Genomic DNA, 24,159 nt, shown 5'->3' on the forward strand with positions numbered 1-24,159 from the left:
TTTATTTAACCTGGCAAGATTAGGGCCATCAGGCCCCCTCTTACATCTAACCAGGCATTCTACTTATTTTACATTCATATGTTTTAGTAGGCATGTTAAACTACATCTAGTACAAAAAGTGAAATAAACAATTTGAAAGGTACAGCTGGAAAAATACATACATATAGAGTTTATATTCTTAGGTCACAAGTACTGTTATAATTAGACATTATTGAAGAGACAGATTTTAGATAGGAGTGCCGGCAGCAGGGAGTATGAGGGAGGCTCATGGTGAAGGGAGGAGAAGAATAGAGACATGATGAAACATAATTAAGGAAATATAAAGGAAAAGAAGATTGTGTGGCTAATAGAGAAAGATGAAGAGGAAGGCATCTCAGGAGCAAGATAGGAGACGCTAGCTTTGCTATTTGACAGATGAGGGGATTGCCCTTGTACATTAATTTTGTGGAGAACTTTGTGAGGATGATAGTAGGAAATGCTTCAACTTCTTCTTAAAAGCAGCAGGAGATCGAATTTTGCGCAAGGTAAGGGGCAGTTTGTTCCAGAGGCAGACAGCGGCAACTGAGAAGGAGCTTGCAAAAGTTTTTGTTTTGTGAGTGGACACAGTTAGGATACCAAATAAGAGTGACCTCGTGTTTCGATTATGATGACATGACAGGTTTTTAATCTCTGAAGCAAGGTACTGGGGTGCTTGCGCGATGAGGAGTCGGTGGAGTAGACATAGAGTGTGGTAGTCACGCAATTTGTCCGGCCGCAGCCACCCTAGCTCGGAGTATGACGCACTAACATGATCATATCGGCGAATGTTGCAGGTGTAACGCACACAGGCATTCATGGTTAGCTCTAGCCGTCTTTTGTTTTCACTACTCATGCCTTGTTGAATCACATCACAATAGTGGAGGTTCGGTAGAACGAGTGCTTGCATGAGCTGGCGTTTCAAGTCATGTGGAAATATGTTCCGAAACTTTTTGAGAGCATAGAGACAAGCAGACGTCTTTCGGCACACTGCGACTGTATTCTCCGCCCAGTTGAGATGCTCATCCAAAGTTACACCCAAGTTCTTCACTGTTTTCTGATATGGTATTGAAGTACCGTCGAGCAGAATTGGAGGTAGCCGTTCGCGGAAATCTGAACTTATTAATTTCTGATGGGCTATTAAGATTACTTGCGTCTTTTTTGCATTTAGTTTAAGCCCCAGGTTTTTCGCCCATCTCACTACTGAAGACAGATCATCATTCATCTGAGCGATTGCAGTGTTTACATCTTCAGGTCTGACGCTTTGGTAGAGCTGGAGGTCGTCAGCATAGAAATGATATTTACAGGAGGACAGAACCGACGAAATATCGTTGACGTATAAAGAAAACAAAAGTGGTCCTAAGACTGATCCTTGTGGCACTCCCGAGGAAACATGTTTCCAGGAAGATTTTTCATTTACGCAGACAACACATTGCTGTCTGTCTTTTAAGTAGCTTTCAAACCATCTCATTGCACTATCAGAGAAATTAAGCTGTTGCATTTTTCTGAGCAATATGTCAAAGTTAACAGTGTCAAAAGCTTTGCTGAAGTCCAGTAGCGTCAATATTGTTGCCTTTCGATTGTCGATGGCATATTTCAGGTCATCAGTTACTTTAATTAGAGCAGTGTTTGTGCTGTGATGTTTACGGAAACCGGATTGAAATTTGTCATATAGGCTGAATTCATGCAAGTGTTCAGTGATTTGGTCATGAACAATATATTCAAGTGCTTTGGAAACAGCAGGCAGTATGCTAATTGGTCGGTAATCACTGGGCAGTTGCGGGTTTTCGATCTTAGGGATGGGTCGAATTAGGCTTCTTTTCCATGCAGTGGGATATATTCCGTTCACGAGGGAAAAATTAAATATGTCAGTTAAGACAGGTACTAAGATATCGGCAACATTCTTAATCATGGTTATACCGATACTGTCATTGCCTATTGCATCAGAAGAGATTCTCATTATTGCTTTTCTTGCCGTATTTGTTGTTACATGTTTTAGATGGAAGGTATCGTTGTTAGTTATCCTGTTTGGGGATTCTTGTGGACGGTAATTATCAGCTGTGCTGGTATTCAGAGGTGCAGAGAAGAATTCATTTAATTTGTTAGCTGACACATGAAAAGTAGTTTCCGATTTTGCCTTCCCGACCCCCAAGCTACGGAGATTCTTCCATAGAGTCGTGGGCGTCAGATCGCTGCATACAAGGGAGCGAGCGTGCCTGATTTTAGCATTGCGAATGCATTGTTTCACTCTGTTCCGTAGCTTTCTATATTCTTCGAAACGCTTGGGTTTCGGATCTGCCTTGAAACGCCTGTGGGCAGCATCCCTATTAGTCATCATTTGACGTAATTCAGCTGTCAGCCATGGAGCAGGAGATTTTCTTACACGGATTGTGCGCACAGGTGCATGTTTGTCATAGAGGGCAGTGAGTTTATCACCAAGTTCATTAATTTTGCCGTCGATTGTGGGTTTTCTGATTATTTGATGCCATGAGGTTTCTGAGCAATCGGCTGTTAGAGCGTCAAGGTCAATACGTTTCATGTTCCTACAAGTTATGTAACGCGATTTGATCCTTGGGGGCTGCACAGAGTAGGCCAGGAATATTACATCATGTGCTGAGAGGCCAGGGGCCGATGTTTGACCAACATCTCTTACTTTGTCAGTCTGTTTCGTTGCGATTACGTCTATAAGAGTATGACTGTGCGCCGTATGGTGTGTAGGTTGTAATGGAAGAATGTTCATGCTATTGCAACTAAACAGTCTTCTTATGTTTATTGCGGAGGGAGTGTCTCTTAGCAGGTCTATGTTCAAGTCACCCATTACGATGACATGTTCGTATTGACACTGAAGTGAATGTAATTCCGACTGGAAGGAACTCATTGTGCTAATTTTTGGCGGCTTGTACACGACGCCAGTCAAGAATTTCCGACTTTGTATATTTATTTCAATGAACATGAATTCAGCCTCTTTTTCTTCAGCAGGATTTGACGTACATAAGACTTTCGCTTTGAGATCTGTTCGTATATACGCGCCGACCCCGCCACCTCGCTTTTTTGATCTGTCTGCCCTAAGAAATGTGTACCCTGGATTATTCTAGGGCATCGGAGGACACAGTGAACTGGAATTCGGTAGTGCTAGAAGGATGTGTAGAAGTAATGGACAAGGGAGTTGTTATGACAAGGTTATTAAAAGCATTAGCAAACAGTGTATGGGATGTACAAGATTTGGGAAATGCTGAGGAAGCAGAGGCTGTTGCATTCTCAGTTCAAAAGAGAACATGCAAATGATACCAAACAAAGGTTAGTAGATGTTAATGCATCTGTGAAAAGATCTGTGCATGAAGCATTAACTACTTCCACCATCATACCATAGCAAATGATATGGCAGAGAACCTGAGAAAGTACTGGTCCTATGTAAAATTGCAGAGTGGATCTAAGACTTCCATCCAATCACTTGTTGAACAGTCTGGTGTGGCAGTCAAAGATAGCAAAACAAAAGCCAAAGTTTTAAATTTCACATTTTACAAATCATTCGTGCTGGAGAATCGTTCAAACATACCGTAGTTTGACAATGAAACAGACTCCTGTTTGGATGACATAGTAATAAGCATCCGTGGCTCAAAGAAACAGCTGAAAGAGTTTGAAGACGAACCAGGTCCAGATGGACTCCTAATCCGGTTTTTCAAAGAGTACTTTACAGCCTTGGCCCTTCACCTAGCTTGCATTTATTGTGAATCTCTTGCCCAGTGCAAAGTCCTGAGTGACTGAAAGAAAGCACATATAACTCCTGTATATAAGAAAGGCAAAAGAATGTGAACCCACAAAATTACAGACCAATATCCTTAACATCAGTTTGCTGCAGAATACTTGAACATATTCCCACTTCAAATATTTTGAATTTTCTGGAGACCAAGAACCTTATGTCCACGAATCAGCTTGGTTTTAGAAAGCACCACTCGTGCAAAACTCAGCTTGCCCTTTCCTCACATGATATACTGCGAACTATGGATGAAGGACAGCAGGCAGATTCCACATTTCTAGATTTCCGGAAGGCGTTTGACACAGTGTCCCATTGCAGGCTGTTAAAGTAAAAGTATATGGAATAAGTTCACAGATATTGGAGTGGCTCAAAGACTTCTTAAGCTGTCGAACCATGTATGTTTTCCTCAATGGTGAGTGTTCATCAGACACAAGGATATCATCAGCAGTATCCTAGGGAAGTGTGATAGGAGCGCTATTATTCTATGTATACTTAAATGATTTGGTACACAGGGTGGGCAGCAATCTGTGGTTGTTTGCTGATGATGCTGTGGTGTGTGGTATGGCGTCAAAAGTTGAGTGACTGTAGGAGGATACAAGATGACAGACAAAATTTCTAGTTGGTGTGATGAATGGCAGCTGGCTCTAAATGTAGAAAAATGAAAGTCAGTGAAGATGAGCGGGAAAAACAAACCTTTAATCAGATACAATATTATTAGTGTCTTGCTTAACACAGTCACATCATTAAATATCTGAGCATAATGTTGCAAAGCAATGTGAAATGGAACAAGCATGTGAGAAGTGTGATAGGGAAGGCAAATGGTCAAATTCAGTTTATTGGGAGAATTTAGGGAAAGTGTGGTTCATCTATAAGGGAGACTGCATATAGGAGACTAGTGTGACCTACTCTTGATTACTGCTTGAGTGTTTGTGATCCATACTGGGATGGATTGCAGGAAGACATCAAATCAATTTAAAGGTGGGCTGCTAGATTTGTTAATGGTATGTTTGAACAATCGGAAACTCAAATGGGAATCCCTGGAGGGATGGGGACATTATTTTCAAGAAACACTATTGAGAAAATTAAGAGAAGTGACATTTGAAGCTAACTGCAGAACAATTCTACTGCCTCCAACATACATTGCATGTAAGGACTACAAAGAGAAATTAGGCTCATGTGGAGGCATATAGCCAGTCGTTTTTCCTCCCTCTCTCTATTTGCAAGTTGAACAGGAAAAGAAATGACTAGTAGTGGTCTGGGGTACCCTCTGCCATGCACCATACAGTGTATTGCAGAGTGCTGATATAGATGTAGTGCAAGAAGCCCTAAATTATGCATTGCATGGACAACTGAGTGTTAATCTTTTGTTACATGAATGATACTTGTTACAGAAATTGTGGAACAATCTACCATAAGAGTTAATTCTAACTATGGAACCTAGTAGGCAAAACCTACCCTTGTACCACCACATAGCATCAGTAGAAGTAAAAACTGACTGAATACGGTTGTATATTCTAGTTTGATTTCCGTTAATAGGAAGATGTGGACATACCCAGTGAAGTGAGGAGTTCTTGGAAAGTTTATGCAGCTTCCACCGGATATTATCAATTTTGGAAGATGGTAGCACGGATGTAATAATGATGGAGAAGGAACTGCAACAGTGTCAAGGTCGCAGTGTGTCTGACCAGGATAATACAAACCAGCCATACCATATGCACGGTAAAATTGTTCTTAGCCAGACGTAGGGGGACTAGAGTGTCTGAAAACCAGACTGCATTTCCAGCTAGCGGGGGTTTTCATTGGATTTACTCCACTTATTACGACATGGTGATAGTGGTGAATTGTTACAAGCAGGTGAAGCTCAAGGAGGCCAGATGGATTGAACTTAGGGGAAGTGGGTTATTAATCATTGGGACAACATAACAAGGCCAATCTTCCTTGTACGAGCCACAATTACAGGAATCAAGCAAGTGAACATCTCACACCCACAATTGTATTGACCGGATATACCTTTGGAATTATTGCCAGCATCAATATAACATTTAAAAATCAATCTCTAGAATCTGACTCGATACATTTCCTGGATCGATTCATTGCCACACAGGAAGGGTGCAGTTCAGCCAAGCAATTAACGCAGTGTGTAAGAGCAGTTCAGAGGAGGATGATGACAACGACGTGCGACAATGATTATGGGTGCTTCAATACCAAGTTCCACAGTGGCTTTAACTCTGCTGTGTGTAGCTTTATTCTTTTGTGGCAGGGAGCCGACCATTAGCATAAATGACCAGTAGTCCGGATTACAATAGACTGGATCCCTAGAGCAAGAGAGAGAGAGAGAGAGAGAGAGAGAGAGAGAGAGAGAGAGAGAAACATTTTAATGTGAATGTGGAGTGTAGCATTGTAGTGTGAATGCAGAAAGGATGTAAATTTAGGATTAAGAGGAAAGGAAACAATGAGGCAAGCTGTGAAAGTTAAACTGCCAGAAGTGCAAAACAGATGTGATAAATAGACTCGTAAGAAAGTAGCAATAAGCAGCATAGTAAGACAGACTGGATGCAGTGGCTAACACATATAGACTCTCTGTATTTTGTATGAACATGTAGTATAATAAGGAACTGGATTTAAGTTTGACTCGAGAGATGGGTGCTTGTTCATAGAGGGGTGGGGGGAATGTAGCATACCAACCACATATACCAAGCTCTTTATGTTGTCACTGTAATAATTCAACAAGGCACAATGTAGTGAGGCAGGTTAGCAAGTTAGACAGCGTTCTCAGCAGTACTACACAAACTCTTGCAGCAAGCGGCAAGGTCGATTTCCACACTAATAGTGGCAGTGGTGTTTTAGGCTAAGTGACTGGCAGTGTCACCTATGCATAACAAGCATGCTGCTGCCGTCTACAAGTACTTGGCAGTTTTGTAACAAAATTATTCTTAGTCACGCAGCCCTACCAGGCAGACGAGTATGTGCCGGACGTGGTCTCCACATGGACCTGCCAGTAGAAGTCCCCAGTTCAAGGCCATGGCAGGGCAACAGTTCTATGCTTTAATTCTCTCCCTGGACTTAGTACCATGGTGCAACTGGCCATCCCAAGTCAACATCAGCAGCACAGCCAACTCCTGACCAGGGGGCAGTGGGTCACTCCCTGTGCACATTAGCAGTCTTCTGCCTTCACAGATTGGGCATCTCATTGTGGTGGGCATCTACCACTGTGACGCAGCGGGGCATCACTTGCGGCAGTAGCATATATGCCATCGTTGAATACGTGCTGCTGGCACGGAAACTGCACAGCTGGTTTATGTAATGACACCCATAGTGTCACCTTTGTCATTTGCACCATGTACACTTCCTGTCTGACTCCACTAGCACATGGCTGTACATGGAGGCCCGTGTTCCTGGTTTACTTTGCTTCTTGTAGGTGCTGTTATGACTGGTTTGAATCCATAGATTGAAGGTTGGTAGAACGGGATTTGAGCTGCTTCTTGTTGGAGTTAGTAGTATAAGGTTCTTACTATTGCAAAAATCTTACATGCAGCTGATGTTGAAGGTTCCTATAACAATTAGTCATTTCTGATGTTCATTATGGTACTTTTGTACATGATCTAAAAGATGTTTCATTGATTTGTGGCCATTTTGCACAACTAGCACCAGATCTAGGGAACAAAGCAGAATCGCCTCGTATGTGTGATTTATGTAAGTTAGATTTTCCATGGGTACAATTTTGAGGGTTTGATTGGGCACATAAATCAAGGTGTGTTTTATATTCAAGGTTATGGTTTCTGTTACGGTGTCCGGATATGTCACATTGTGTTCCCTTGATTTACAACTCCTGACCTTTTAGTTCTGTTTGCTGTGTCCCACTTTGTTGACCTTGCTCATAACAAGTACAAATAATGACTGTTCAGTTTGCTACAGAGCATAACCAGTTGAAGCCAAGTCTTCTAAAAATTCTGTTTTGTCTGTAATTATTTCTTTTTGCACTCTGTCACAGATTCTTGGAGGTGAAACAAGATAAACTCACATGACTTAGGAATGGAATGTATCTGTTTCGCAGGACAGATGGTGATTGGCATGGCGCAGCAGTGTAGTAATTCCTGCATGGATAGCAGGACATGTGACTGCCTTTTCAGTGCCACCAGTAGCATTTTGTGCACTATTAACTGTACAAATTCGTTTTAAAACTTTCTATGCCATGGGGTATGCATGAAGATTGTAACACTCAAATCTAAAGTACATACAAGTTAATGATATTTGAATTTGTATTTTCAAGTGGGAGCCCACTTGTGAACTGGTAATGGTGGTCATATGGTAGTATAGTGATTAAAATTTTTCCCTTACTGCTTTTAGTAATTCTAATGGTACAGGTAATTCTGTTTGGATTTTCCATAATCCTTCCAGGAATTGATCTGGTGGTAGCAGTATTGGTGTTAAATGCCCGTTAGCAGTGTGTAACAAGGCGTACTGTAGTTCTGTGGTCTTTATGCGTGCATCAGTAATACTACTGGCAAGACTGTGGAGTAATTTTGCAATAATTAATTGAATGTCAGTGTTATCCAGATCATCCCTAAGTATGCCCAATTTGTGATTAGTTGTATCTGCTGCTGCCTGAATGTGGAACATTAGCATTGCAGCAAAGGCATGCAGCTGTCTTTTTCCAGGCGGGTGAGCTGGGTAGTGTGCAAATCCACTGTTTTCCGGTTGCCATTTACATCTGCCTATACTTGTAGTAATGTTACAGTGTTAAACATGGCTGTTACTCAGCAACTGTATACTAGTTTCAGCATAGGATTGTACAGCGAACTGGTTGCACATAACTAGGTACAGTGACATAGGTTTCGACACCTACTACGGGTGTCTTCATCAAAATGAAATTTTGATAAATCCTATAAAATAATACATCAAAAATTAAGTATGACAAAAAACACATTAACCAAGATGACAATTTTCATGATATACAAAGGTTACTTACACAAAATTATATTCCTAAAAAGCAATGTTCAGAAATTAGAGCAGCTATGCTCAAGTTAGAAGTGAAATAAAATGTTCTAACCTTTGCCACATGTGCCAAGCTGGGAACAATATCGGACTGATCGGCCCAGTGGCTTACATTGGTGCTCTGAAAACAACCTATGAGGCGCAGACAGTGACTTGTGCTCATTTGAAACATTGTAAAAGAAATAACTGAAAAAAATGACTGTTAATTTTGAAAACAAAATATAAAATATATTGTAATATTATTGTAATACTTCATTAATCCAGAATGAAATTTTTCACTCTGCAGCGGAGTGTACACTGATATGAAACTTATTTGCCTTTTGGGAGCAATTGCCCTACCATCTGAGCTACCCAAGCACGACTCACGATCTGTCCTCATAGCATTAATTTCGCCAGTAGGGTAGGAGACAAGGTATTGGCGGAATTAACGCTGTGAGAATGGGTCGTGAGTCGTGCTTGGGTAGCTCAGATGGTAGAACACTTGCCCGCGAAAGGCAAATGTCCCGAGTTCGAGTCTTGGTCCGGAACACAGTTTTAATCTGCCAGGAAGTTAATTATCAGCACACACTCTGCTGCAGAGTGAAAAATTTTGTTCTGGAACATCCCCCAGGCTGTCCAAAGCCATGTCTGCGCAATATCCTTTCTTCCAGGTGTGCTAGTTCTGCAAGGTTCGCAGGAGGGCTTCTGTGAAATTTGGAAGGTAGAAGACAAGGTACTGGCAGAATTATCGCTGTGAGGACGGGTCGTAAGTCATGCTTGGGTAGCTCAGATGGTAGAGCACTTGCCCGCGAAAGGCAAATGTCCTGAGTTCGAGTCTCGGTCTGGCACACAGCTTTAATCTGCCAGGAAGTTTCATACTTTATTAATATTTTATGTTTCTGTATCAACTGTATCAGCTCTTTTCATAATTCGAGTGTGTGAATCTTGCCAGCCTCTTTTTCATCACACTTGCTGAACTAGCTCCATAGTGTTGACATAGCTGTGCTAGTGGTTGTACAAAAGCTGACCGCAGGAGCTGATACTCTTCCTGTGTGTCATTGAACCTTGCCTGGTTATTTATCATGAGTTGTAATTTGCCAAATGTCTTCTAACATTCGAATTTCACTCTCTAGTGCCCAAATATTGCAATCTAATCTTATGGTCCCTTGGTGATTTGACATTATCACGTCCAGTTGTCTTGTGAACAATGCACCACCTGTTAGAGAACATACCCTGCATGAGCATAGTACAGGGTTATTACAAATGATTGAAGCGATTTCACAGCGCTACAGTAACTTTATTATTTGAGATATTTTCACAATGCTTTGCACACACATACAAAAACTCAAAAAGGTTTTTTAGGCATTCACAAATGTTCGATATGTGCCCCTTTAGTGATTCGGCAGACATCAAGCCGATAATCAAGTTCCTCCCACACTCGGCGCAGCATGTCCCCATCAATGAGTTCGAAAGCATCGTTGATGCGAGCTCGCAGTTCTGGCACGTTTCTTGGTAGAGGAGGTTTAAACACTGAATCTTTCACATAACCCCACAGAAAGAAATCGCATGGGGTTAAGTCGGGAGAGCGTGGAAGCCATGACATGAATTGCTGATCATGATCTCCACCACGACCGATCCATCGGTTTTCCAATCTCCTGTTCAAGAAATGCCAAACATCATGATGGAAGTGCGGTGGAGCACCATCCTGTTGAAAGATGAAGTCGGCGCTGTCGGTCTCCAGTTGTGGCATGAGCCAATTTTCCAGCATGTCCAGATGCACATGTCCTGTAACGTTTTTTTCGCAGAAGAAAAAGGGGCTGTAAACTTTAAACTGTGAGATTGCACAAAACACGTTAACTTTTGGTGAATTGCGAATTTGCTGCACGAATGCGTGAGGATTCTCTACCGCCCAGATTCGCACATTGTGTCTGTTCACTTCACCATTAAGAAAAAATGTTGCTTCATCACTGAAAACAAGTTTCGCACTGAACGCATCCTCTTCCATGAGCTGTTGACCGCGCCGAAAATTCAAAGCGTTTGACTTTGTCATCAGGTGTCAGGGCTTGTAGCAATTGTAAACGGTAAGGCTTCTGCTTTAGCCTTTTCCGTAAGATTTTCCAAACCGTCGGCTGTGGTACGTTTATCTCCCTGCTTGCTTTATTCGTCAACTTCTGCGGGCTACGCATGAAACTTGCCCGCACGCGTTCAACCGTTTCTTCGCTCACTGCAGGCCGACCCGTTGATTTCCTCTTACAGAGGCATCCAGAAGCTTTAAACTGCGCATACCATTGCCGAATGGAGTTAGCAGTTGGTGGATCTTTGTTGAACTTCGTCCTTAAGTGTCGTTGCACTGTTATGATTGACTGATGTGAGTGCATTTCATGCACGACATACGCTTTCTCGGCTCCTGTCGCCATTTTGTCTCACTGCGCTCTCGAGCGCTCTGGCGGCAGAAACCTGAAGTGCGGCTTCAGCCAAACAAAACTTTATGAGTTTTTCTATGTATCTGTAGTGTGTCGTGACCATATGTCAATGAATGGAGCTACAGTGAATTTATGAAATCGCTTCAATCATTTGTAATAGCCCTGTAGACTTGGTATGATGAAGCTTCTCGTGTTCCTTTTCCCTTTGATCCAGAGCCCTATGCTTGGTGCTGGAACTGATTCTTTTTGTCCTGTGTAGAACCATGTGCCCTAAAGGAAGTGGAAATCCTGTTGTTATTTTATTCTTGCTTGTGGCTTAAGTGCCTGTTGGGATAACTGTAGAATTGTTTTGTTCCTCTTGCCTAAGTTCTCCCTGCCTTACCTTTTCCTTGATTCTCCCCTCCCCACTTCTGAAGACACTGCTGACAATGGAAACTTCACCTCTTAAATTCCCTTAAAAGGATGAATATTACTTATAGGAACAGTCATGTGGCAAGTTGAAAGTTGCAGTTTGATGTTAACAGATGACATCATTTCTGTGCACATGAAAGGGCTGCTGATAACATATCACATACTGTCTTGTCTTTCCTTTTGGTACATATGAATTGGTGATTGTAACCCATTGGCTTACATGATACTGCTTTCTTATTATGGATTCTGTCGTGTTGTTCCAGAACTTTGGTGTTCATCTTTTTCACCTGTCACTAAACAGTTTTGAACTTTTTAGAGAAATTTTATCACTGACAAAATATTACTTCCTGGGGGAGGCTTACATAACTGAAAAGAGGAGGCATCTTGTGGCCGAAAACTACCTCGTAAGGGGATAGCCCTGTGCTTTTGTGGATATTCAAATTATATGCTCCTGTGACATATGCAAGTAGAGTGTCCCAGTTATTGTGCTGTGATTTAACATTTTTCCAATCATATGATGAATCCTCTCTTTTCAACTGTTTGCCAGTGGATATAAAGAACGGTCTGAGCTTTTGTAATGTGTGGTAACCAACATAAGTGCTTCATTAAATTAGACATAAAATTTGTGCCTTGGTCAGTTATTATTGTTTCAGGTGTTTTGAATTTTATTATCCAGTGGTTCACCATTGCATGTGCTACTGTTTCTGCCTGCTACTTGGGTAGGGCTCTCATAGAAGCAAAACATGAAAAATGATTGATTATTGTTAATACATAATGGGTACCTTCTGGTGTTTGCACAGATGGCCTGAGAACATCCATCCCAATAATTTGGAATGGTTTATCTTTCTACTGGTAAACATTGTGACATAATCCTTTGGTGAATAAGCTTTGTCCATTGTACTCATTTTTGACGTAATGATAGACGTCTTGTCTGTGTGTTACCCACCAGTAATTTTGTGCTACTCTGTGTTCTGGTGCATGTTGACCAGTGTGTCCTACTAGAATCGAATCGTGGGCCTGCATTGGTGCCTATGTCCTGACTCAAAATGCAACCTAAGGCAGAATTGCTGAAGTCATACAACAGTATAGACTGTTTCTGGTAATCTGGATAGGCAAGAACTGACTATACATTAGTAAATCTTTTAGTTTTAGGAATGCTGCTTCATTATCTGGTGAGCAATGAAACTTTATACCTTCCCTTAACAACTGTGTGAATGGTCTCACAATTTCAGTGCATTTTGGAATGAATTTTTGGTGAAATTGGCAAGGCCTGGATATGATTGCAGATCCCGTATTGTAGTGGGTGTCAGAAATTTTTTTATGACATCAGTAAGCCAACGATCAGTGTGGACCCCATTTGAGCCTAAAATGTGGGCCAAGTAACGGACTTCTTGTAAAACAAAATGGCACTTTTCCAGGCTGAGGGTGAACCACACTGCATGTAGAAGATGAAAAACTTTGGATATCTTTGTAGAAGACAGGTATATCGTCTAAATAGATAATGCATTGCTTCAGTTTTAATTCTCACAAGACATTGTCTAATAGTCGCTGGAAAGTAGCTGGAGTGTTTTTCAGCAAAAAGGCATGTGATGATATTGATAATGACTAGATGGAGTTGAGAATGCTGTCTTTGAATGATCTTCAGGCACTATATGTAATTGGTGATACCCACTTCACAGGTCGGTATGAAATACTGACACTGGCTCCGATTACCTAAGGTTTGTGTTATATTTGGCATTGGGTAGGTATTTGATACTGTTATCTGGTTTAAGTAACAGTATTTGCAACAGAACTGATAAGCTTTCCTGCTATCTAATGATTTTTTGGACACAGTGACAATGGATACTGACCATGGGCTACTGTGATCCTGTATTGAAGTTGTTGACTTATGGGGTCTGCAGGCTGTTCGTGTTGAGGAACTAGGTGCTTCATATCCAGTGAGAATGTGATACTGAGTTAGTGGTGTGGCAAGTGGTGGTTCAGGAGGATTAAACTACCCTGTGTATTCTTCTCAAAACCTTTTCTTACATCAGCCCAGAAGTTACCTTCCCCCACTTCAAAACTTATATCATTGGACTGAGTCTATGCATCCCCCACCTACACTGTTTAATGCCCAGTGTGGCAGATTAATTCTACTTTACTAAGTATACCATTACTTGCCACAACTGCCAGGATAGGACGTCCACCGTCTGACCACCTTCCGTGTCTCTGGAAATTTATGTTCTTACAACTTCGCTCAGAATGCTCGAAATATTTACATATCTGACACTACTGTTCTCTGCAGTTACGCTACATATGCCCTGCACAAGCTTATTACTCCAATTTACCAACCTGACAGCTGTTTCCATATTTTCAAAGAATACAAAAGACATCCTCCACTGATTTTTCTGAAAATGGGGTTACCATTGCAGTGCTTTTGGTGTCCCGAATAGGTGTACTTGGAAGTGAACATTCCGTTCTTTCGTCCCTTAGTTACCCCAGTTGTGCGTATAAGTGAAATACTTGATTTATCAGATGCTGAAAAGCTTCCTGAGCCAAAGCTTTCTTCTCCATATTGCCTACTTACTACAAGTACCAATACAGTATACATAAAATGAAATAAAAAGAAAGGATAGGGTAATAAATCATACAGGCCCAAAAAAACTTTAATCTCGGCTTGTATGGTCTTGTAGGATGCCTCTGCTACAGAAGATCTGTGGTTCTGGCTGCTGTATCCTGGTTGTCCATCTTCATCTTTAAGTACAGCAATCCTTCTGACATGAGATATAAACAGGGTGACTAGGATTCTTTGTAAATGAGAATAGGGTGTTCAGTTGAAGAAGGCTTGGTCATGTGTATAACAACTTGTGTATTGCAGCTTGTTTTTACAGTCATTGGCTTAGGGCTGCAAGTAATGATGGGGGCAAGGTGAATATCGTGACATTTCCCAGTGTGACAGCTCCCGACTGCTGACCGTACGCCCCTTTATTCTCAGATTCCCGAGTCAGAGGCGGGGTAGCCGGCAACAGTTGCTGTGAGGACATCAAGCTGCATCATGCTCCAGTGTCTAGAATATAGGGTTGCTCTGTTGGTACCCTGGTGAGGATGGCTGGACTCTCATGTTATACTCCCGGGACAGTGGCAAAGTGTGGGGCTGCCCAGCACCCATATCCTTAGGTGGCAGCCAGTAGTTTGTGTCCTGGCGATGATAGAAGCATCTGTGTCATCACCACAGTGCTGACCAGCACAAGCTCAATGTTGCACAACTGCACAGGTGGTGAAGCGCTGATGGGCCGGTTTGGACGAGCTTAAATGCTGATGCTGATTGCTGATTTATTGGGAATCATGGTGTTAGTGTGCATGCCGAATTATCTGAAATAAAAGCAGTGACCAGTTGTCATAACCAGTAATGGGTTAGGTGGTAGTTCTTCCTGATGCCTGGCTCAGTTTTGCCACATGGAAGATTGTGACATGGAAGAGGTTTTGCTCCACTCAGCATGAGGATTGCACCCTGACGCCTGGCTGACTCCAGTATGGCCTGATTACCATCATGGCACTCCATTGCTGTTTCCAAGACCCAGTATAACTTTTCCCTTTACAGCTCTTATGAAAGAGGGAGGGAATTCCTGTCTGTAAAGCCTTTAATTTGTAAGGTCTTCAGCTTATGGGTGCAAAGCATTGCTTGTCACCGCAGAAGTGATGTCCATGAGCGGCCAGACTATTTAGGAGATACTTCTTAACATGGAAGGGATGGCAGCTATCAGAGTGCAGGCACCGTTATTGGTTAGTGGGCTTGATATGGGGAGAAGTTTGTATGGGGTCATTGGAAAGATGGAAATCAATGTCCAGGAAGGTGGCACATAGGGCTGAGAAGGACCAAGTGAATCACATTGGAGGGAAGGTGTTAATTCTGTGGAGGAATGATGATAAGATGTCCCAGCTTGGGTACAGATAATGATCCAGAGAAGAGGTTTGGGATTTTGGGTGACAGTGTAGATCTCCTGTAGATGGCCCGTAAACAGGTTGGCATTACAGGATGCCATGTAGGTGCCATGGATTTGTTTGTATATCTTCTCATGAAAGGAGCACCAGCTGTGTTTAAAGATATGGTTTTTGTAAGGAATGAGGTGGTGGTTGTGAAATTGATAGGATATTGAAAGAGAAAGTGTTTGATTGTGGCAAGGCCAGAGACAAGGAGGATGTTGGTGTAGAGAGAGGTGCTTTCAACAGTGAGGAGCAGGGTTCCAGGTGGTAATGAGTTATGGATTGTTGAGAGTTGGTGAAGGAAGTGGTTTGTGTCTAATATGGGAAGCTTGGCTGTGGGCAGTAGGTCAGAAGTATTTGTCAACAAGAGCCAAGATTCTTTTGGTGGGAGCACAGTAACTAGCTGCAGTGAGAGCAATCAAAGATTGCTAGGTCGATGGATTGTGGTAAGCATATAGAAAGTGGCTGTGGAGAGGGTAACTGGGTAGACTTAGGGAGATGGTTTTGGTGAAGCCACTCTGGGGTGGACCTTGACGTAGCTATGACAGGGCTTGTAGGTTGAGTAGTCGGACAGTTGGCTGATGTCTTCTGTCAGAGGAGCCCTATAATTTGTTGCAGCAATGGTGGAGCCTCTGTCTGTAGGGAAGATGATTAAATTGGTGTGTGTTTCGCATTGCCTTGCTTTGTAAATATCATGATTGGAGCAATGTGTGGAAGAAAAATTTGGAGATAAAATGAGATAATTTGCCACTAAAGTAATGTCAAACTGTGATCTGGCAATTAGGTAGGTAATTGGATAGCATGCACTGCAGTCAAAGTGGTCTTGAATGGTGCTACAGGATGCTGCAAAAGTTCAGTGTGACCATACTGATTGGGGCTGGTAATATGTGTGCACAAGAAAGTTGAGAATAAAAATGTAGAGGAGGATATGGATGGACAATAAGAGAGAGATAAAAGAGATGTAAAATATGAGACAGTAACAAAGAATGGACGGCACAAAGTAAAGGAGAGAGAGAAGCCAAGTAGGGATACAAATATGGCAATGGAAAGTCCTTGGTGGGATATAAATGGTTTAAGGAGTAAAAGTAACAACTTTTCGAATAACTGGGGTGCTGATTCATTGATGGGGATACAAACAAGACTGATGAAGTTTGTAGTATTTGGGTGAACCCTACTCCTTTTTGTTCAGATATTTTTGCACAAGAAATCACAGATATTGTAAAATTGTATTCAGTACAGAAAAAAATTAAAACTAGATATTGTAAACTGGTGTTCAGTATGCAAAAATTGACAGCAATGGATTTCTTTTGTTGACTATAACATGACAAATCTTGATTTTTTACAGGTTACAAGCCAGATTCTTGTGCTGGTGATCCTTGCAGGATGCGGGGTGAATGCATACCACTGGATGATAGTTACGAATGTCGCTGTAATGCCCGATATTCAGGAAACAACTGTGAACTGGACCTTGGTGAGCCACTATAAGGCGCTAATGGATTTGTTAAATGCGTTAGTTCAAATAGTCTATGTCCCTGTGATAATTTTAACCATTTATCCTGCATTTGTGAGGTTTTGTGATAGTTTTAAGACATAATTTGATAGACACTTTCAGCTGAAAATGTGTAGTTTCAAGTAATTTAAAAATTATCAGTGTAACAGTATGTGTGGTTAAATAGAAACAAAGCATTAAGTTATGGAAACAGCTACAAGAAATTTAGACATTTTAAACTAATTTGAGAAAGTATGATAGTTTTTGTGTAAGCTTTCATTTACCATTTCCTTGATGAAACTGTACTGCATTGTGGTACTGTTTGTGTGTAGAGGCACACATTTTTGTCAGGTGTAACAAGGTATGTGTAGAAGCAATTTCCAGTTGAACGATAACATATTTACCTCTGTTGGGGATCATCTGATCCATGTAACATATCATCTCCTTGACAACATTCTGTTTGATACGATAAACAAATGAGCAGGAGTGGGAGGAACATTCTTTTTACCCTCAGTGACAATGGTTTCAGCCTTGACCAATTGTGGAGTCCAACTCTTGCAGTGACATACAAGTATGGAGCAGCACGTGTACGTGACGTAGAAGCCGCTACATGTTTCATGTTCATCGTCTGATTCGGATGATGATTCGCTTTCATGTTCATGGTCTGATTCGGATGATGATTCGCTTTCATCTTCAAAGTCACTACCCAGTATGAGAGAGAGAGAGAGAGAGATTCCTCCACAGTATATAGCTTATCTGCCGTATCACTTCTAGTAGAAACCAAATGAAGTTAACAACACATCACTTTAGATTAGAAACAAGGCGGCAAATGAGCAGAGCAACTCAAGCAAAACCAAAGCTTTGAAACTGAATGCAACTGTCATATAGTGACACTGTTGTTAACTACAGACATTGAACAAAGCCACTGGATGATTCATAGGACAAACTTCCACACAAGTCGCGTGTAGTGAAGCGGAGAAGTATGTTACGAGGTGGAACTGCTACAGCAGTTCACCAGCTTGGCGGCGCAGGCTGCACTCGAGTGCAGCAGCATTCCACCAGCTGAGCAGCACATTCGCTCCTGACTTCTACAGAATTTGACAGTAGTGAAGGGGTTAATGTGCTAGAAGCATGAAAATGCACATCTGTGCCACCTTCAATTACTTCCATGCAACGAAATCCCTATTTCAAGTTAAATTTGTTGAGATTACTATTCAAACTTTCTGGGCTGTTAGAACTGTGTGACTTTTTTTATTTGATTTAGTTGTTTCATTTTATTTATATAGTCAGCAAACAAAATTTTAAATACACTGATGGAAAAAAAAATTGCAATACCAGAAAATTATTAATGTAGAGTAATGAAATTTTGGGAATACATTCATCTAGGAAACATTTAACTGATTAATGTTGCAAGATCACAAGTTAATGTACAAGCAAGATAAGCCATTGCAAATGTGAAATGCTGGTACATTAATAACCAGTGAAATTGCCTGAATGTTGAACGCTAACATACAAACATGCAAGCATTGTGTTTTACAGGTGCTGAATGTCAGTTTGTTGGATGGGGTTCCATGCCTGTTTACTTGATCGCTCAGTACTGGGACTGGTAATAGCTGGTTGTGATGATGCTGGAGTTCTTGACCGATGATCTTCCATATGTGCTTGACTAGAGAGAGATCTGGTGATCGAGCAGGCAAAGGCAACATGTCGACACTCTTTAGAGCTTGTTGGGTTAAAATAGCAGGAAGTGGGAAGGCATTATCGTGTGGGAAAACAGCTTCTGGGTTACTGCTCATGAATGGCAGCGCAGCAGGTCGAATCACCAGATTGACATATAAATTTGCAGCCAGGGTGTGCAGGGTAACCACGAGAGTGCTCCTGCTGTCATATGAAACCACATCCCAGACCATAACTCCAGGTGTAGGTCCAGTGTGTGTAACACAGAGACAGGTTGGTTGTGGGTTCTCAACTGGCTTCCTCCTAACCAACACGTGGCCATCAATGTCACAGAGACAGAACCTGCTTTTGTCAGAAAACACAACAGACCTCCACCCTGCCCTCTTGCTTGACACCACTGGAGTTGTAGATGGCGATGGTTTGGGGTCAGTGGAATGCACGCTTGTCTGGCTCAGAAATGATTTGTAACAGTTCATTGCATCACTGTATTGCCAACTGCTGCTGAAATTGCTCCTGCTGATGCAGTACGATGTGCCAGAGTCATACGCTGAACACGATGGTCTTCCCTCTTGGTAGTCCCATGTGTTAATCTGGAGCCTGGTCTTTTTGCGACCATACATTCTTGTGACCATCGCTGCCAGCAATCATGTACAGCGGCTACATTTCTCTGCAGTCTTTACACAATATCTCAGAAGGAACATCCAGCCTCTCATAGCCCTATTACACAACCTCGCTGAAATTCAGTGAGCTGTTTATAATGGCATCTTTGTCGCCTTGAAGGTATTGTTAACTAACATCAACTCACAATGTCCAGTCTCAAAGGTAACTAACACTCACAACCATTACAGCATGTATTTAAACCAAAATTGAATTGCGTCCTCATAGTGGTGCTACTAACACCTCTCTTAGGTGACTGGCATGAAATTCATCTTTCATATGTAGAAACATGCCTACCAACTTCCATTTATGTCAAACAACTCCTTCTTGTTGTTGCAATTTTTTTGCCATCAGTGTATGAAATATTTGCAGTTTTTTCCCACTTTATCACAATATTTAACAAGTTACCCATTGAAACAGTTACAGTATGTGTAAGCTGTGATGTATTCACCACTTGTAAATCTGTAGCAAGACAATCAATATTTGCAGACATAATGGCACACTCAAAAATGACCATTACATTTTTATATATCTGTGAAGCATTCTTTAACATCATCACAGTATTGTGGCAGTACAGTACACACATGCTATGACAGAAGCTAGTACTTACCATTAGACAATCCACCTGAAAGTCCTATGTTTTACAAAATGCTATGGAAACTCTGAATTGAAAAGTTAAAGCTGTTTCAGTCTGAATGAATTTTAAGTGAAATTTCAGAAAGCAGAAACTGTCCATTTGCTACCATCATACAGGGTATAAGCTATGATTGTTTACAACGTACCACAGTGCTGTAGATGAAGTCAAGAGGAACAAGTTGATATAGTACACTTGCATTCTATCAAGCAGGGGAACAGCCTCAAATTAGCCAACAAAAGCTATCTAAGGTACAGCGCATGTGTGTTGTATGAGATTTTGGCTATAATTGTCCTTGAATATTAAAACCACCTTGTTCTTGCTCTTACAAAATGTAAAACTGACATTTGTGTAAATTTTACCTGAAAATAATCTGAATTATAAAAGCATAAAAATTAACAGTTCAGTTGTTTTGTCATCTTGGTCATCTTATTGTGAAAGTATTGTGCTTGTAAAGGTTATATCTAGATCAAATTGCAAATGTAATTAAGTTTCTGCATAACATTTACAAAAGTCTTTTTTTTTTCCTTTCACTACCCTTAAGGGAAATTTAAAACTAATCAGTCCAAACAGTTCAATGAAAGTTGGAAATTTTTGCAGTGCTCACTAAATTTAACAGCTGTGAAGCAGCGCTGGTAATTTCTCTGCATCGTTAACAAAACAAATTTTCAGTGGAATATGTTTACACACAAAAAGATACCCACTAGAACTTGGATAACAGAGTTGTTCAGACACACATTGAACTTGTTACAGTATAAATTGTTCAGTTTTAGAAAAAAACACGATCTTCATCCTATTACAAAAATAAATTTAAACAAATATCAGTGCTTGCTTGTTGTGATAGATGATATGAGATTCATGCCCAATTAGTAGGTGCATTTTCCACAGCTCATGAACCATTTGCACAGTGCTCTTTCTTCCACACCTTTTTACATGTAATTATTATTCCAACAGCTCTACTTATTACAGAACATCCATCTGAGAATAATAATCATAGTCTTGAGCAGAAAGCAGCCAAATTTTGTCCGCTTTAACATTTCTTCTTGCCTTATACACAACACACATTACTACTGACTGCTAGATACTGAAGTTTTTGCACTTGCATGCTAATGTGCAGTGAGCCTACACTTAACGGGTGTCTGGATACATTCAAAGATTTTACAAATTATCTGTGTAACTAGGGTGAGATTACACACTGTTTTTTGACAATTGCAATTTCTATGATGTAACTTTTCTACTGATACTTCCATATAGAAAAACAATAAAACAATAAACTTACAGTAATTGTGTAGAATCAGTAAAAATGATAGACAAAACTAAAAATATAAGAAGACACTTGATAAAACAATTGTAAAACTATGTTAGCTGTGCATAAGTTGGCAGTGTAGTCACATTACAAGTTTTCAAACGCTACCTTGTGAATTAACATATTTGAGAATTGGTTCTTGAAAAATATTTGCGGTTTTCAACACACAATGGTTATCTTTGTTTAATGTTTATCTGCCCTTTGCTATATTGAAACAAACACTTTCTACAGGTCATCCTTGTGATCGCAACCCATGTCAGTATGGTGGAAGGTGTCAGATAGATGATTTTGGAAACTACAGCTGTATTTGTGATCCTATGCGTACAGGTATGTGCATTCAGAAGTTTTGTTAATTTTCTATGGCTATCAGTGGAAATGTTCAACAATGTAGGAAAAGATGGATTGCTACTTACCATAAAGAAGACACGTTAAATTGCTGAAAGGCACAATTAAAATACATTTACATAAAGCTTTTTGGTCACAGCCTTCATCAGTAAACACACACACACACACACACACACACACACACACACACACACACACACACACACAAAAGTTAACACACATCATTCACACATGACTGCCAACTCCAGCATCTCAGTCAGTTGTGCCTGTCTGCAACTTAATGTGTCTTCTTTATGGTAAGTAGCAATCTGTCTTTTCCTACATTGTTGATATTCCTATCTGGAGTTTCCACTGTTTGAATGAAAATCTTCATTTTTATGACATGTAGTTATGTACCACATATAAAACAAAACTGAAAAGCTATAAGTTGAATATGAAGAATGGTTGAGCAGTAGACACACACAAACAAGATTTGGAATAACTTAGCTGTGGGATAATGTTTCTCTACTGAAGTAACAAACAAACAAATAAACAAAGAAACAAACACCTCCCACCTCCTCCTCCTCCTCCTCCTCTTCCTCCTCCTCTAGTATCTTAAAATATTGCCTATCTTATAGATAAATAAATTTTCAGGGTTGAGGGAAGGTATGTGATCCTATTGTCATTAGCTATTGTTCTTCATTGTGAGAGAGTCAGTGTGAAGAAATTATTGTCTGCACCACCAACACCAGTTTAGGGGGAAATTCCATGCAGCAGTACTGCAGTTCTTCAGCATCTAAGTAGAAATACACTAATTGCTGTAAAACAATACTATGGTTCTCCTACACCTAAGCAGAATTGCACTAATTGCTGTGTTGGGCCTTATGGTTCAGCAGAGAAGTGCATGCCTGGAAGCCGGAAGGTTGTGGCAGCAAATCCCAGCCTTCACCTCTCAATGACGTGAGGAGTCAGCAGAAATGACATGTGGTTTGCATTCTACATTAAACTGTAGGTCCCCCTAGGTTGGGTAACTGGGACAGGTTAGGAATACAAAAGTCACTGAAGTGAAGTGGTGTCCAATTGAAAGATTTGTACTAGTCCATTGAGCCACATGAAATTATTATTATTTTCATCATCATTACTAATTGTTGTTTGTGCTACATTACATCACACCATTGAAAATGTAGTGCCAACTCCTTGGGTAGGAACTTCATGCTGCCATATGTTGAAGGGGCTTTCACACATTTCATTTCTTTTCACAACAGTGGTAACTTGTATATGTGCTACATATAGGACCTGGAAAAACAGGTAATGATGATTAAAATAAATGCATTTCTCCTTGCTGTCGTGAGTTATGACGCTCTTCATACAATGCCTCTGTTGTTTTTATATTGAATTCTATAAGTTCTGCTTCTTCTAGTACTTTCTTCCTTTTGTATGAATGAAGGAAACACCCAAGAAACACCCAGTTTTAAAAATATGTTTCTCTTAGTTTTTGTTCATGTATTTACCTGCTGCCATATGGTAGTAATAATTTTTTCTATCTTTATTGCTTGATAAATCAAAACCTATATGTAATTTCTTCCAGTATACTGTTAATTGGTGAATTATGATATGATGTGTGTTGCTGTTTTATCATAAACTTCATTGAAAAATATTTTTCATTAACTTATGAACTGGTTCTCAGATTAGTTGGTCATCTTTAGATAACAACAAACAGATTTGTTATACAAAAATAACTAGCAACCTGAAGTTGAGTTGGTATGTAATAGGAGTAAAATTATGTTGGCCAGTACTTTCTCCAGGAGACAAAATTTTTAGTACTGCCGGGAAACAAACACAGAAGTATCATAAACTATCATAACTTTTGGATCCATTAGTTCCTTCCATCTTTCTTTCCATCCTGCTGGCAGTACTAGTAGCAGCTTTGTTCATCTGTAGATCTCTTTTTATAAGGATATAGGACATGTCAAAGTATGTACAAGTTTAGACCAATTTAAAATAAGCTAATTCGTATACATGTACATTTACAGGCTTCTAGTAAGACACAGTCATTAGATTTACTCCTGATATACAATACATTTTTACAAATAACATTAAATAATGTAATGCCACACTCACTCATATCTCACCATCACTCACTGCACACGCTATACACACATTGTTTCATAACATTTCATTCACTACACACACACACACACACACACACACACACACACACACACACACACACACACACGTGATCTCTGACCATTTTTGTCCGCAGCTCGTGGTCGTGCGGTAGCATTCTCGCTTCCTGCACCCGGGTTCGATTCCCGGCGGGGTCAGGGATTTTCTCTGCCTCGTGATGACTGGGTGTTGTGTGCTGTCCTTAGGTTAGTTAGGTTTAAGTAGTTCTAAGTTCTAGGGGACTGATGACCATAGATGTTAAGTCCCATAGTGCTCAGAGCCATTTGAACAATTTTTTTTGACCATTTTCGTTACCACAACTTCCCATTTGCTATCCTGAAAAAATTGAGTCACCATCCC

The 24,159-nt window shown here is 40.6% G+C and overlaps 1 protein-coding gene across 1 annotated transcript in view; it reads left to right on the plus strand.

The window, feature by feature from the left end:
* LOC124721361 (protein crumbs) overlaps window positions 1-24,159 on the plus strand; it is a 357,509-nt gene that overhangs the window by 108,102 nt on the left and 225,248 nt on the right. Inside the window, exons 4-5 of the mRNA XM_047246295.1 lie at window positions 16,889-17,014; window positions 21,538-21,633. Coding sequence (XP_047102251.1) covers window positions 16,889-17,014; window positions 21,538-21,633 — 222 coding nt within the window. The remainder of the gene's footprint in view (window positions 1-16,888; window positions 17,015-21,537; window positions 21,634-24,159) is intronic.

This window comes from Schistocerca piceifrons, chromosome X (genome assembly GCF_021461385.2).
Source record: "Schistocerca piceifrons isolate TAMUIC-IGC-003096 chromosome X, iqSchPice1.1, whole genome shotgun sequence".
NCBI classification, from domain to species: Eukaryota; Metazoa; Arthropoda; class Insecta; order Orthoptera; family Acrididae; genus Schistocerca; species Schistocerca piceifrons.